Source organism: Marmota monax, unplaced genomic scaffold (assembly GCF_021218885.2).
Source record: "Marmota monax isolate L192 unplaced genomic scaffold, Marmota_monax_Labrador192_F-V1.1 WCK01_AAM20220418_F8-fsc00008, whole genome shotgun sequence".
Taxonomy (NCBI): domain Eukaryota; kingdom Metazoa; phylum Chordata; class Mammalia; order Rodentia; family Sciuridae; genus Marmota; species Marmota monax.
Window position 1 is genome coordinate 6,348,729 of NW_026694432.1, and position 15,172 is coordinate 6,363,900.

General features: G+C 53.5%; 2 protein-coding genes across 6 annotated transcripts; both read right to left on the reverse strand.

Moving 5' to 3' along the window:
* Window positions 1-135: 135 nt before the first annotated feature.
* Window positions 136-9,822, reverse strand: B4galt2 (beta-1,4-galactosyltransferase 2). 3 transcript variants are annotated; one of them, XM_046468742.2, is made up of 7 exons: window positions 9,693-9,822; window positions 7,806-8,161; window positions 7,363-7,598; window positions 4,096-4,286; window positions 3,747-3,869; window positions 3,526-3,630; window positions 136-998 (listed from the first exon to the last, which is right to left on the reverse strand). In XM_046468742.2, the coding sequence occupies exons 2-7, from the start codon at window positions 8,107-8,109 to the stop codon at window positions 848-850; spliced, it is 1,110 nt and encodes a 369-aa protein (XP_046324698.1). In that variant the 5' UTR covers window positions 8,110-8,161; window positions 9,693-9,822; the 3' UTR covers window positions 136-847. The 3 variants fall into 3 exon arrangements, with proteins under 3 accessions (XP_046324698.1, XP_046324696.1, XP_046324697.1); XM_046468740.2 differs by lacking the exon at window positions 9,693-9,822 and adding an exon at window positions 8,629-9,647; XM_046468741.2 differs by lacking the exon at window positions 9,693-9,822 and adding an exon at window positions 8,629-9,654 and having other exon boundaries at window positions 871-998; window positions 3,499-3,630.
* Window positions 9,823-10,786: 964 nt separating this feature from the next.
* On the reverse strand, window positions 10,787-14,173 carry Atp6v0b (ATPase H+ transporting V0 subunit b). 3 transcript variants are annotated; one of them, XM_046469281.2, is made up of 8 exons: window positions 13,999-14,173; window positions 13,255-13,303; window positions 12,943-13,026; window positions 12,738-12,815; window positions 12,499-12,568; window positions 12,332-12,383; window positions 11,941-12,131; window positions 10,787-11,097 (listed from the first exon to the last, which is right to left on the reverse strand). In XM_046469281.2, exons 1-8 carry the CDS (start codon window positions 14,063-14,065, stop codon window positions 11,071-11,073), a joined length of 618 nt encoding a protein of 205 aa, XP_046325237.1. In that variant the 5' UTR covers window positions 14,066-14,173; the 3' UTR covers window positions 10,787-11,070. The 3 variants fall into 3 exon arrangements, with proteins under 3 accessions (XP_046325237.1, XP_046325238.1, XP_046325239.1); XM_046469282.2 differs by lacking the exon at window positions 13,999-14,173 and adding an exon at window positions 13,395-13,899; XM_046469283.2 differs by lacking the exon at window positions 13,255-13,303 and having other exon boundaries at window positions 13,999-14,142.
* Between the last annotated feature and the right edge of the window lie 999 nt (window positions 14,174-15,172).

The window sequence follows — 15,172 nt, forward strand, 5'->3', positions numbered from 1 at the left end:
TTTTTCTGTCTAGGGCAGTGTGGTTAGTCCCTGCGCTTGAAGAAACCCCGTTGACCCTGGCCAGGTACCCTCCTAACTCAACTCAGAGCACTAGATTGTGGGACCCAAATCCCCATCCCCAAACAAAGGTGCTGCTCCATTCACGTTTTTTACTAAAGCACCCACACAAGTTTCTGTGCAATGTACAAACACGAGCCCTGGGGTGTCTGCCTCCTCTCTGAGACAGGGAGGCGGGAACCAGACTGACTGATCCAAGCTCCTCCCACCCCCCCATGCAAAGGCCAATCCCAAGATCCCAGGCAGCAACACAGCATCCCCTCCGGTCCCCTCCTGGGGCTGCTCCTCAGCAGAGGGTGCACCAAAGCTTGCCCTCTACAATATTGAATGAAAAAGGTTTCCCCTCCCCTGGGAGCATGGGGGATCCCCAGGTCTGAGAATTCCCCCTGGAAGAGACAATGCCCCCTAGTCATATCTCCCACCCTTTCAGGCCCTAGGGGACTCAAGGGGGGGAAACTGAGGCACAGAGAGGTGGAGTGACCTAGCCCAGGCCACTCCGCGAGGCAGTGCAGGGGCTGGCCCGACCCTGACAGAGAGGGGGGCTGGGCTGGGGGAGTCGGGTAGGAAGGGTTGACCCCAGAGAGGGCCACACTTGAGGGGCCTGCCCAGACCAGAAGCCCCTCAAAGTGGGTTCTGAAACTTCTAGGTGCAGCTGGCAGGTCTACTGAAGACCCTCAGAAAATAGCCCAATCTCAGTCCTGGGGGTCCCTCACATAGAAGCTGCCAGCCAGGCTGTAGGTCAGTCCTCTGACAGGCATTCCTTGGCACCAAGAGCCTTTGTCCATGAGTGTCAGCCCCGAGGGGGCCATGATGGAGGGCGCCCAATGTCCACTGTAATGTTGGTGAAAAGTGGTTGCCGAGACACTTCTAAGACCTGGTACCGCACAGACCCGATGCCGTCCCGCTTCATGGTCAGCTTTGTATTTTGAATCTTGGTAAACCTAAAGGATGGAAATGAATCCAGATCAGGGCTAACTGCCAATATAATATAGGATCTCTGGGGCCAAGGCTCAAGTCATCATCCTCCATTCAGTGGTGACTCACTGGAGCCCTTTGCTCTTGCATTTACTCTTGAAACACAGATCTTAACTCCTTCTGTCAGAAAACAAATGATAGCCTCACAGATCTCTCAGCTCAGACCTTCCTTCTAAGCTAAGCTATAGACACAGACGAGGCATCCCACAAGCATCTCAAAAAGCAATGTGTCCAGTGTGAGACATATCATCTTTAACCCCCAAACCCATGCCATCCTCTCTATTCCTCATCCTTTAGTCACTCAACTTCCCCCATCTACTTGCTGAGCACTCCCTGTGTACTAGGTTGTGCTCTAAGCACCAGGGATACACCAGTGATCATAACAGATGAGGTCTTTCCTTTCCTGGCAAGTCTATATCACTAGCAGAGACAGGTAACAAGCAAGAAAAACCTCAGAGTGCTAAGGGGACAAGGTGGCTGCCTTTGAAGGAGTATGTGACACTGAGCTGAGGGTAAGGGGAGGAGCATTCTAGGCAGAGGTTAGATAGAGCGCTGCTGCCCCTAAATTGGGAACAAAGTTTTAGATAGCTGTGTGGCTAGACCTGTGCGCTAAGAGGAAAAAGAGATTACCTTGTAGGTCAGAGCATATATGGGCAGGTCTCTCTGTAAGTAAGAGGAAGCAGTTATATTTTATTTGGTGAGTGAGAAGTCACCAAGAGACTCTTAAGCCAGGTGGAGGAGGGGTACACACTACAGAAAAACAAAGGGGAAGCAGGGAAACTTGTCCAGTAATCCTGACAGTATCAGAGATTCGGGTAAAGCTAGAAAAGGGGAAAACAGACAGGTTCAATATGTTTTGTGGGGTTTGAATACATAGGGTGAGGGAAAGAAGAATCCAGGAAAACTCCTAAATTTGAGGCAAAGTCAACTAGGTAGATAGAACCATTATCTAGAGTTCCTTAACCCAGAAATTTCTTGCAATTAGCCATTTCCACACTCAGCAGATATCAGTAATAGATGAGGACACCCAGACAAGCTCCTCCCACAACAAGACCAAGGCTCCTATTGGACTTTTGGAGCTCTTCTCTTACCCTCATACTCACCCAGTTTCAATCCTCCCAGTCCTTCTGAGCTCAGCTTAGACCCCTCTTAGACCTCTCAGGGTGGTGCCCTTTCCCTTAGCTTCCCTAAAGCCCCTCTTCCCCATCTGCCATCCCTTTCCTGCTGACTATGGTTTGTACCTGAACCACCTTCTTTTTCATCAGGTCATTGGACTCTATGGCCTCATACTTCTGCCAAACTCCAACCCTGAATCAGTGCTGCAAACCATCTCTCTTGTTCCTATACCCTGGGAAAACCCTATTGTCCAAGCTGGGGGCACAGCACACCCACAAGTCTTTGCTCCAGCATGCCCCCTCAAGCTTTGTCAATTTCTTCAGGACTGATCCACATCCTCTTTAGCCCCGCCCAACAGCTGGGTCAGCCTTTACCTTTCTTGAGCTCAGAAAAATCAGCCTTTCAAACACAAATCTGACCATCCTCTGCCCCACTCAAAGCCCTTCTACAGCTCCCCAGACCCTCTAGGGCAAAAGTTAGACTCCCAACCTGGAAACACCTAGCAATAACCACTACCTACTATTACTCCTGACCTTTAGGTATGTTGAAACTCTTAGTCTCGGTATATGCCATGCACGTTCACATTCCAGGCTCTTACAAATACAATTCCTTTCAATCACAATGGCTTCCTTCATTAGCCTGGAGAATACTGTACTATGCCCAAGGTAGGTGTGACATAAGAGCAAATAACAACTATTTTCAAATTCCAGTTTACCCTTACCTCCTCCCTCCAAGAAGCCTCCCACCATCACTCTCTCTTCTGCCCTCATCACCTTGTGCCACAACTGCCTATCTGCTTGCCCAGAATGAGCTTCATGAGGGATAGAAGGATGGGGATTTGGTATGACTCCCATCCCCACAAGATCTGGCACTAGTTGAAGATAAGCATCAGGAAGCCCCCATGCTCTTTAGGCCCTTCTCCCAGCCACCCCAGATATTACATAGGGCTCCCTCCCTATGAGATGGAGATGCCTCCTCCCATCTCAGTGCCTCACATTGTCTTTCTAATCCCCACCCCACCTGTTTGGGGCAACTGTGAGGTTCCCAAGAGCTGTGCCCCAAATACCACTCTCTTATAAGCAGGGGTCACCCATGATGTACAAATGAGGTATCCAAATACACCAATGGAAATGCAAAGGACTCAGTTATAATTCTAGCTTAATTTCTAGTCATCTGAATAAATCAAACTAGGGGTGCTAGATACCTAGTGGGTAGGGGATAGGGACTGGTACCCTCTGGGGTCAAGGATGTTTAGAGGCCACATCCAGGAGGTCAAGGATTAAGGGCACTTGGGGTCAAGACTTGGAAGATATTGGGAGGTCACCTCTAGGAATAAGAGATTAGGGGAACCTGGGGTCAGGGATGCTGGAGGGTCACCTCTGAGGGTTGGGCTCGTTATGCTTGTCCCGGTCGTGCTTGATCATACGGTAGCGGCCTATTCGGATGTCTGGGCGTGAGATCTTCATCCCAGTCAGGGAGATCCTGAGGATAGGGACAGATACACTGGAACAGGCACTGGGAGGGCAAGGGGCCCCACCCAATCTGCACTCATCCCCTCACCACCCAGTCTACTACCAGCCCTATCCGATCCTACTCACCGGTTGAAGATGTCATCATCCTCGCCACCCCAGCCCCAGTACTCGTTGGGGAAGCCATTGATTCTCAGAAACTGGGCCTTGCTCAAGCCTGACACACCTCCAAAGTAGCCAGCATAGGGCAGCCTATGGTATGGGAGGGCAGGTGTCAGGAAAAGCCACAAGGGGATTCAAGATGAAGGACCAGAGTTGGGGTATAGGGACAATGACAATGTGTGACCTGGGGCCCAGGGAGGATCTGCCCTAGCCAGAAAGGTCTGGGCCAGGGGCTAGCAGGGCACTGGAGCTGGAGTGATGGCTTGACTGAAGTAGGGGTGGGGAGGTCCAGGTCTAGGTGAGAAAAGAGCCTCACCGGAAGCCAAATTTGTCCATGGCAATGGCAAAGTGGCGGGGCTGGTCGCCACAGCGGTACAGATTGCGATCATCCATGGGGACCAGGTCCACATCGCTGAAAATGAAGCAGTCATAGGCCGCGTCCTCCTTCAGTGCCTCTAGGAAACCCACGTTGAGCAGCTTGGCCCGGTTGAAGGTGTCCTCACCATGCTGGGGTGGAGGGGGAACAGCAATACCTATTGCTTCACCACTTTCCAGAGCAATCCCAGGGGCCCCCCAGACCCTCTCTCCCTGCATGGGTCCCTCAGACTCTAAGAATCAGATCTAACTTCACACCCTAGATCTGGCCTTCAAAGGTCCTTCATGATTTGGTTCCAGTCTCTCTCTGGCCACTACTCTCAGATCCTAAGGCTCAACCACACTACATCCCTCAGCAGCCACAGACATGCTAGACTCTCTCTCATCTCCAGACCTTGGGGTTAACAGCTCCTCTTGCCTAGAATGCCCTTTTCTGCTTGCCAACTCATGTCTGGAAAGGGTCTCCTAACGAAACCTCCTGGTCCTGGTACCACTGCATTCTCCTTCTTATGGGCTTTGTTTATATTAACTTCCAATTAAACCATTATATAGAGCTCTCATCTCATTCACTCCTTCAACATGCCCTGTGTCCTCCTTTGTGCCGGCAGGGATTCCAAAGGTGAGCAGCCCTGGTCTCTATCTCTGAACATGTAGTCACAACATGAGACAATGAGCATTCAAAATGACCAGTGTCTAAGAAACAGAAGCCACAGGGACTAAGCTACTCAGCCTTAGGCACCTGCCCACTCTTGTCCATTTGTTCAACATCCAACTCCCTGGTCAGCCTCTGAGACCAGGAGAGTACCAAACAAAATGACAAGTAGAGGGTTATAGGCAATCACATCCAGTGAGCCAGGGGGTCCCTGAGAAATGGGGCTACAGGAATCCTGGCCATGTAGCCCCAAGCACCAAATTCTGGACAAAGTGGGGAGGATACAACTGGAAGAGTTGGCTTATGAGCCCCTGTCCCAATCTAGACTTTTCAAGCTAAAGCTAGGGGCTCTAGGGGAGGGGGTCTGTGAGTGGATTCCTCTCCAACAAGATAAGCAATGGCTCCTTTATACCAGCCAAGCCTGAGTCTGATGGGCAGTAGCTGCTTTCCTCTGAAGCAATAACCTGCTCAGTTCTACCCTTTCCCTTCCCTCCCTCTCCTACACCTTCTCTTCTACCAGCCCTTGGAAGGACTGTCCATATTCTCCTGGATCTTAAGCACTCCTTTTGGCCTCTCTCACTACCTAGGAGCCCTCGGTTTCTCCCTCATGGCTCATAAATATGCCCAATTCTCTCCCTGGAGAGAGAAAAAAAAAAAAAAATCAAACCTCTTTAGGCCACCCTACCTTTTTCCTTTCCCTTCTTGGCAGAGTTAAAAAAAAAAAAAAAAGAGTTGTCTCCAATCAGTTATTTCGTCAATTCTAATTCTTTCTCAACCCACTGCAATCTGCTTCCGCCCCCAACATGCCCCTGAAATGGCTCTTGCTGGGCCCACCTTGTTGCTAAATACACTGGACATTTCTTGGTCTACATCCCTCCTTACTCCCCCACGGTGCTCACACAGCTGCCATGTTTCCTTCCTGACACTGACTGCTGGGCTTCCGGGATACCCACTCTCCTGGTTCTCCTGCCACCCTCTGGCCAGTCTTCTCAGCCTCTGCGCCAGCCTCTCTCTCCACCCATCCGTGCAGTGCTGGCTTTCTCCTCCCACATCCCATGCTCTGTGGGTGTGTTGGATGTTGTTGGTTTTAGGGACCATCTACATACATACATGTTTCCAGATTCCTCTCTCAACTGCAGACCTCCCTCCTAGGTCCAGACTCATTGTCTAACTGCCTACAGAATGTTCCTCTTGTACTTCCCCCAGGCTCTCAAACTCATCACAGATAAGATGGGATTCAGAGTCATCCTCTCCCCAACACATGGTCCAGCTTCTGTGTTCCCCATCTCACTAACAGGTGTAGCCATCCACATGGCCAACAGCCAGTGAAGAAAGCCTTGTGTTTTCTTGATAGCTCTCTTTTCTTACTCTCTACTACTTGTGTGACATCTCTCTTTCATTCCTACAGCAACTGCCCCACGCAAATACACATTCACCATCTTTGTCCTGACAATCAAAACCTCTACCTAACTGGTCACCCTACCTCTAACTTCCTTCTTCCATTCACTCTCTATGTGCAACCACAATAATCTTTCTAAGAAGTAAACATACATACTATTCTCCCCTTAAAACAATGGTGCCTCATCACCTTCAGAATGCAATTCAACTGCTAAATATGCCTCCTAAGACTCTTCTTGATTTGTCTTCCACCAATTCCTCCACCTAATCTTTGCTAACCAGTCTACATATTACACTGCACCTCAGCCAATAATTCTTGAACACAAGAGACCAATTCTCTTGGTGAGCATAGAGTCCTCCATGTCTCTCTGCTTGCCTCCTCTTGGGCCTCCATCAATCTATTCATTCCTTAAGATCCATCTCAATAATTGCTTCCCAAACCCAGGGCCAGATAAGGCCCCTCTATGCTACTCTGGCCCCTTGATCCAACTCTAGTCATATATCATCCTTCTGGAGTCTACAGGGATCCATGCCCAAGTCTAAGAGTTCTCTAAGAGCAGGGAGGGCCTATATCAGATCCTCTCTGAGACCCAGTAGCAAGCCCTACAGGCCCCTTCTGATTTCCAGAAGAGGACAGGTTTAGATGCTATGCTAAGCCCCCCTGGCCTCAGCTGTGGCCAGCACCTGCCTCCAACAGCTCTAGGTTTTATCCCTCTTTCAGTATCTAACTCTTCCTCTCCTAGGTGACCTCAAAACCACCTCCTAGTCAATGTACTCTATTGCAAGGAGGGCCTGCCCAGGTAGACAATAGGGCTGGTTATCTTCTGAGGCTATCCACACATCCACCAGTGTGCATACTAACATTCAAATGCATATATCCCTTCACATGCACATGAACCTTCCTGTGCACCCTAACAAAAGTACCCTCAAGTCCCTTCACATACCCACACAATTATTGGCACACAAGGACTTGTAGATGACTCCCAACCCCGTGTATGCACCAAGAGGCACATGGGTCCCCATACTCCTGAGCAGGCAGACTCACAGGTGTGGGTAGGTTCCTTGAGGGTTAGTGCCCATTCATTCCTCAAGACCCATCTAAACAGTTGCTTCCCAAACTAGACCAGGCCTCTTTGTCAGGGACCCCAGAGAGCACACCTGATTGATGACATAGATGCCATAGCGTAGCCGCTGCCGCCTCAAGATGGGGTGCAGATAGTGGAGCCAGTAGCGCAGGTGATGCTCCCGGTGTCTAAAGGGGATGATGACTGCCACTGTCTGGGCTGGGGTGCAGTCAGGCGGTGTGTAGCGGCCCCCCAGAAGCACACCTGGGTTCTCCCTCTGCACCCGCTCCAGGGGCATGGGTGAGGTGAACTCAATCAGTAGTCGGCCCACTGCAGGCAGGATGGTGTCAGGAATCAGGGCCTTTGCCAGAATCCAGGGACACCAGCCCCCTGGGGGTGAGCAATGAACTCCAGAAATAGCCCTTTTTCAATTGACTTGGACCTTGGCATCCCCTTGGGTCAGGACTACATTCTTCCAGTCACACTGGTAAGACCCTCCTCCCACCCCTACAGACAGGCCCTACCCAACAGGCTCACCAAGACCAGGTGGTAGGTCAGGACAGGGTGGGAGGACAGGAACTGTGGGGCCGGGCCGGGCACTGGGGACCTCAGGGAGCCCAGAGCTGGGGGCAGTGGCGTTGGGCCGAGAGCAGTTGGTGGTGCTGCTGGCTGCAGGATGGAGGGCACGGGTGGGGCCACGGGCACTGAAGCGGCTGAAGAAGGCCAGATGCTGGGCGTAGACGTCAAAGTACAGGATGACGGCCACAAGGAAGTGCAGCAGGCAGAGAAGGAGCACAGCCTTGCAGACGCGCTCCAGCGTCCCCCCCAGCAGTCTGCTCATCCCGCAGGCGGCCGCCGGCCCGCCCAATGGGCCCGGGCATCCGGCTGCCGGCCTGAACAGGAAGGGAGAGAAACAGACCCGGAAGGTCAGGGCAGGATGGGCAAAGCTGCCTACCCGCCTCCTGTCCAGCTTCTCACACTCAGAGATCCACATCCTCACTTACCTGCTCACACCCTTGTCACTCACAGAATCACACCCTACCTGCCATCACCCCAACAACTGCTGGCAACTAAGAGCTCACCCCAGTACTAAATTACCTGCACTTATATTCCTTGTCCTCCCTGACACATATACACACCCAGGTACACACCCTTATTGCACAACTCTATACATATGTATTCCCAGGAACGTGGACACAGTGAACTCTGATTACACAAGTTTGTACCTAAGCATGGAAACACATTTAGCTACAGAACTGTATGTGCACCTGTGCCCCAAGGAACAGATGCCCCACAGGGCAGCATCCTCAACCCAGGGCTCAGGGCTTGGGGCTTGGGGAAGGGGAAGGGGACCACTTACTGAGTAGCTACAATGCAGGAACACTTCATACTCATGACTTCATTTAGTCCTTCCAGGAGCCATGGTGAGGTCTCAGAGGAAAGCAGGCCAGGCCAACTGGGACCAGGCTGGGAAGTGGCCCTCAGCATTCCAAGGGGGCCCAAATATGGGCAGGATATTTATGGGATCCCTTCCCACAAGAGCAAGGGGCCAAAGTACAGGGTTGGGCAGGGGATAACCTTCATTTAAGATAGGCCAGCTCTGGAGTCTGCCTAGCACCGCTGGTTCTGATTTCCAGAAGAGGACATGTTTGGGCCCTGGAGATGGGCACAGTTCTGGGGAGGGGCTTTCCTGGGCCATGGCTCCAGCTGTGGTTCCAACAAGGCAGCAACCACTCTGGGTAGTGCTCCAGGGAGCAGGGCGTCTCACTCACATACATAGAATCGCAGGAACATGCCTGGACCCAGCAGAAGTCCCACACTCAGACACACAGAGAACTACATACAGAGTGGCAGACACACCCGGTGGCGGTAACCCAAGAGCCCCACACTCACCCACAAAGCGTCTGCTGCCGGACTTACACAGCCATACATCCAGACTCCCGGGCAGCTCACACCCAGACCCACGTGCAAGCATTCCCTCCCCTCCCTCCCGGGCAGGGTTCTGGGTCAAGCTGGCCGCCAGGCTGAGGGGTACGTTTGGGAGGGGCTGGGAGGCTGAACACGTGGCACCCCAGGTCGGGGGAGGCAGCAGAGACCGGGTGGGTGTGGAGCCTGGGGGGGCGCGTGGAGTGGGGGGAGTGTAAGTGAGGCGGAGGCCGAGGCAAAGGAGACGTGAACGAAGCGCCTCCCCGAGCCACGAGGCCAGGGCGAGCGAGGACAATGAGGGAGGCTGGCTGGGGGCGGGCGGAGGAGCCCAGGGTTGGGGGTGGGGTGGGGTGAAGCCAGGCAGGGGGCTGCCCGCCGGCGCCTCGCGCTCACCCACTCTAGGGTTGGGATCTGGGGCCGCGCTCGGGCAGCCCCTCACGGGGCCGGGTCTGAAATCTTGGGGCCCTGGGTGGGGGGCCGCGCGCGCCCTCATCTCACCCGGAGCTCGGGGCTCAGCAGGGGACGCCGCTCCAGCTCGGGCAGGGCTCCCGGCTCCGGCAGCTGCGGTCGGCTCCGTCCCCCATTGCCCGGCCCCGCCGCCGCCCGCCGCCGCCGCCACCGCCGCCGCGGGCCATGGAGCCGAGCCGCCCCGGGGGGCAGGGCGGGGCCGGGCGGCCGGGCAGACCCACGGACCGGCGGACCGACGGACCACAGAGCCTCCGCCTCCCTCCCGCGCTACGGCGCCTCGGAGGGGCAAACCCGGCCGGCGCGTCCGCGCGCGCGTCACCGCGGCCCCCGCCTCCAGCGCGCCCGCACGCGCCGCGCGCCGCTCCGGCGCCTGCCCGCGGCCGAGCGCGGCCCAGCTGGGCTACGTGGAGGCCCAGGACCTGGGAGGGGCACCGGGAAATCCGTCAGGCTCCTCCAAGGGCTAGGTTTAGAGGTCGGACAGGGGAGGGTGCAGACTGGCCAAGCCCTTTAAGCCTGGTCTGGCGAGTGGGCCAACTCACGCAGGGGTCTAGGAAATTTGTCAACTCTTCCTGGAGAGCATCGTTAAAGGTCGGCTAAAGTACAGGGGGTTTGTGTTTGTCGGGACCTTGAAAGGTTATGGATTGGAAGTGGCTGGGGCTTTTAGGGTACCAAGCAGTTGGGTAAGGTTAGGAGCAATTCAGAGATTAGACAGGAGTGAGCAGAGCTGGACAAGACCCTAAGAATGTGGAACAGTGTAGAGGTTGTTGAGAGAAGATGGATGCAGGGGCAGAACTATCAGAGAGGCAAAGGTGCAGAGGGTGACATGCCTGAGGTTAGGCCATACAACTTGGGCCTAGTGGACAGGGCCCCAAGGACATGGGACTGAGAGGATCCCAGGCACAAAATCACCAAGGGGCTCATGTTCCAGATTCAGTCATCCCTTCAACAAATATTTTCAGGGGCTACAGAGCCCTTAACTCAGCATTCTCTCTCTCTCCACCCAGGAGCCAACTGTTTAGGGCAGAGGCATGTACAGAGCTAGAAAGTTGGCATGAGGTTGAGGCACATAAGCCCTTTACCCTTCCTCTGTGAATGGTGGCGCAAGAGGTCAACGGAGGCACTGACCCAGACATATACCACGTTTATTTCACAAACATTGGGAAGATGGGTTGGGGGTGGAGATAGGGGGTACAGGTGCACAGCTGCACAGAGTCGCCATCAGTAGCCCACTGCCCATACTGAGGATTCAGCCTGGACTGCAGTACCTCCAAGTCAACAAACAGCAAGAGGAGTGCAGGGAGGGCCCTGAACACCAAGCCCCCTGAAAGGCTACGGGGCACAGCTCCAGCTGTCCCAGGAAAACCAGCAATAAATAAGAGTAGGGCACGGCCCCACCCACACAGATGACCTAGTCACCCATCTTCACTCTGGAGGTCTGCAAAAGAAGAACAGAAGTTAGGTAGGGACAAAGGAATAGGTAAGAGAATGACCAATGACAAGATCAGACCCAGCAAATCCATGTCTGGGTGGACACATCACAAAAGACGAATAACCAGGGGGCCAGGGTTATGGCTCAGTGGTAGAGCACTTGCCTAGCACATGTGAGGCACTGGGTTCGATCCCCAGCACCACATAAAAATACAAATAAAATAAAGGTACCATGTCCATCCAACAACTAAAATAAATAAAAGATGGATGACCAGATCAGGATAGATGCACTGTGACAAATAAATGATTGGAGACAACCAGAGTTAGGCTATAGGACAGACAGCTGGAGAGAAGAAGCATATGAACAGTGCCAGTCACCAAGAGTCAACCCACTCAAGCACCTCCAGTCACATTTATACACTGAGGCTGATCCTTAGTCGTAAACCCACAGTATGAGACAAAAAAAGACGTGTTTTAGACATGCTGTCACAGACAGAGACATACTTAGGCCCTGAGAGAGACAAACACATCAAGCCAGACTGATAGACACTGACAAGATCCCAGCATGGTCCAGACCACAAAGACATCATCTATATTTCTAGAGACAGTAGACAGGAAGAGGATGACAGATAAACCAAGTAACAGATAAATGAGAGATATACACATATAAAGCAACAAAAAAAGTAGGAAAAAATTTTTAAAGCCTTAAAAGAGGAGACAGGAGATAGGAATGAGGTGGTGGAAGCTACCCAAGAATTCTACAGTCCCATGGGTAGAAAAGGAAGCTCTTTAGGAGAGTAAGGATGAGTTGAAGACAAGGACACAGAGGCTCCCTAAGGGGATTCAGCACCTGAAGGATTGCGACGATGACCCCAAAGAGGCCGATGGCACTTCCAAATATTTCCACGATGAGAATCTTTACAAAGAGACTGGGGTTCTGAGCATCAGCCAGGGCGGCCCCACTGCCCACGATGCCCACGCAGACTCCACAGAAGAGGTTAGACAGACCCACTGTGAGACCAGCCCCAAACATGGAATAGCCTGGGGAACAGAAAAGGGCTCAATGAGACCAAGCCAGAAATGGGTGAAGATGAAGGGCTAACGGGACCAATTCCCACCCTAACCCTGATGAGCAGGCCAAAGTAACTGAGAGAATATAAAAAGGAGAAATCCAAGCTGGGAGGTAGGAAGCAGGGAGCAGCTGTGAAGCCCCTGCTTTACATATTTACACACCCACCTACCTGCATGGTAGTTTCGATGACCAATGGCCTGAGGGTCAGTGGCACTGAAAGGCTGCAGAGGGCAAAAAAGTAATCAGAAACCACCCGTCATGCATCCCATTCCCTATCTCTATGCAATGTGGGTAACACACTGGAATGGATGCCTACCCCACTCCAGTCTTCCTTACCTCAGCCATGTTGCTAATGACAATTGCCATGATGATGCCGTAGATAGCCACAGCCTCACAGAAGATGATGCTGGAAGTGGTAAATGGCAAAAGTAGGGACAGGAGGTGAACAAGAGAAGAAGATGAGAAAGAAACCAACTTTCCTCCCCCAAAAGTCCCCAGCAGCCTTTCCTCATCTCATATCTCACCCTATCAAGAGGCAGGCAGCCCTTCCACAGCTGGATCTGACAACCACTTACCTGACCAGGTTCTTGGTCTTGATTCTGGGGGCCTTCACCCCTCCCCCAATGATGGAGGAGCCTGTAATATAGATGCCCCTGGTGAAAGGATAAAAAACTGGTGAGCACAGCCCAAGCTGTCACTGCCCCCAGGATGACTAAAACCCCATGACACCACCTGCCATGACTCAGTGCCTCCCCACAGTCCCACTATCCCAATATTCACCAGGCTGCCCCAACCACAGACAGGGAGATTGCTAGGCCAATGCCCAGGTTCGACCACATGAAGGGGGAAGTCTCAGTCAGGAACCTGGTGTGGAAACAAGGAAGAAAGCAGTTCAGCTCTGTTAGGAAAGGGGGCACAAAACCCTTAGCCTCCCACTCCCTTCCAACTCCACCAGTCCTAGATACTGCAACAACAGATTAAATATCTCCCATGATCCATGCCCCCAGCAGCTTGGGGTGACGTGGGGCAGGGGCTCCCATCACAGAAGAAAGCAGCAGCTCCTAGTGGAATTCTCTTCCTGCCCTCCCTTACCATGCCACATCAAAGCGGAAGCCCAAGTCAAAAATGGTGTAGCAGATCCCTGCAGTAGCGAGAAAAAAGGGTTAGGGGCTGCTCTCTAGAGAGAAGCTCCCCAACCTACAGAAGTACTGCCCAGCTGACCCACAACCTACATCAGAGTCAAGGGAGAGTCCTCAAGCCGCCAAGTGAACCAGATACCTCCGCTCAGGCCTCCATTTTCTGCCACTCCCTCATAACATCTCCCTCAATGACACCAAGCCCCAAGACCCTCCAGACACGCCCGGGCAGGCCGGAACGCCCTGGAGAAAGGGAGGGAGCAGGTGCTCCGTCCGGGCCCGGCCGGATCCCGCCGGCCCAGTCCAGCCGCTGTTTACCCAACAAGCTGTGGGTGGGGGAGGGCAAAGGATGGGAAAAGAGGAACCGGAGCAGCCGGCTCACGACCCACACTGGTCAGTCGGGAGCAAGAAAATGAAGACAGGAGTGAAACACGAGTGATGGCAGGACTGACAGGATAGAGCTAGCACTGCTCTCGCGGCCCCCTACTACCGCCGCCCGCGCCCCTCAGAAGCAGCGGGAGCCCTGGCCTCTTCTGTCGTGTTCAGAGGCCCCAACAGGCTAGAGGCAAGACTTGGAGCCGGGGACAGAGGGCCGCGCTGGGGCCTGGTATTGCTGGCAGGCAACCCCCTTTCCCCGCGGGACTCCAGCCCCGCCAGCTCGGCCAGGACGCTGCCCCCGCCCGCCTGGGCCCGGCCTCACCCACGACGAGCGTGCAGGCCCAGAAGGCCACGAAGACCCCGGAGTAGAGCAGCGCTAGCCCCGTCATGGCGGCAACGACAGCAGGGGTCGGAACGGTGGGGCCAAAGCTAAACCGCGTCCCTGCGTCCACCGTCCGCCCCGCAGCATCACCTGACGCGCCCACGTGACGCCCTGGGACCACGTGACTCCACGCCGGGCCCTGAGCTGCTGAGCCACTCGTCTCGAGCGTGGCGACGGCGGACTACTGGCGCTAAGCATTATGGTGATTGTAGTCGCGCGCCTCCGGGTAGGCTCCGGCGCCTTCCTCACGAGATACTCGGGCTTTTAGCGTCTCTCCGCCCGCCGGGTCTCATACCTGAGTCTAGTCTGGGGCCTCTCTGGTTTAACCTCCAACCACTGCTGATCCTTCGGACCTTTGTCCTTCTACTAATTCCAGGAGAGTGCGGAGCTGTTCCTCCCCCTGAAGCATGCCTCTTCATCTTATCCCCTGGCCAACACCCATTGGTTCATTCTTCCAGGACGCCTTCCCTAACCCACAGGCAGGGTGGGCCTGCCTGCTGTGGGTTCCCTAGAGGCCCCGGGGATACGTATAAAACTTAACTAAGGTCATGTAACCTCCCTGCTTAAAGGCCGCAATGGCTTCCATTTTCATTCAAAGAAAAAAACCCAAAATTCTTACAGTGGCCTAGCGATGCTGCTCCCCATACCTCTTACCTGAATTTTTGTTTCTTTTGCAGTGCAGATGGAGGGAACCCAGGGCCTCGGGCATGCTAGGCAAGGGTTCTACTATTGAGTGACATTCCCAACCCCGACTACATCTTCTGATACTCCTCCACTCTCTCTTCTGGCTACACTGTTCTTGCTATTCCTTGACTGTTCCAGCCATGCCCCCACTTCATTGCTCTTGAATTCATTCCCTCTGCCTCTAATTATTCAGGTGACTCTACTTTATAACGTCTTTACTCACCTTCTTCAAAGTCCTTCCCTGCTTAGTCTGTGTAACGTTGCAACCTTCCCAGCTTTGTTTCCCCATGGTACATAGTTAGCACCATTTTGTATACCAAGTGTTTTATTCTGTTTGTCCATCAGAGTGTCTTTCTGTTATTCTCACTGCTGCATTACCGGTGCCTGGCAGAGTGGGTCTTCCATGCATGTTTATAAAATACATGATTGC

Excerpts from the sequence above, each read along its gene's own strand:
- Atp6v0b (XM_046469281.2), bottom strand. The coding sequence starts at position 14,065 with ATGACGGGGCTAGCGCTGCTCTACTCCGGGGTCTTCGTGGCCTTCTGG. Across the intron at positions 12,816-12,942 it reads TCTGTGGTTGGGGCAGCCTG|GGGCATCTATATTACAGGCT; the intron begins GTGAATATTGGG and ends TCCTTTCACCAG. Across the intron at positions 12,569-12,737 it reads AAGACCAAGAACCTGGTCAG|CATCATCTTCTGTGAGGCTG; the intron begins GTAAGTGGTTGT and ends TACCACTTCCAG.
- B4galt2 (XM_046468740.2), bottom strand. The coding sequence starts at position 8,756 with ATGCTGAGGGCCACTTCCCAGCCTGGTCCCAGTTGGCCTGGCCTGCTT. Across the intron at positions 7,599-7,805 it reads TGACCTACCACCTGGTCTTG|TGGGCCGACTACTGATTGAG; the intron begins GTGAGCCTGTTG and ends TCCTGCCTGCAG. Across the intron at positions 3,631-3,746 it reads GATGATGACATCTTCAACCG|GATCTCCCTGACTGGGATGA; the intron begins GTGAGTAGGATC and ends CCCTATCCTCAG.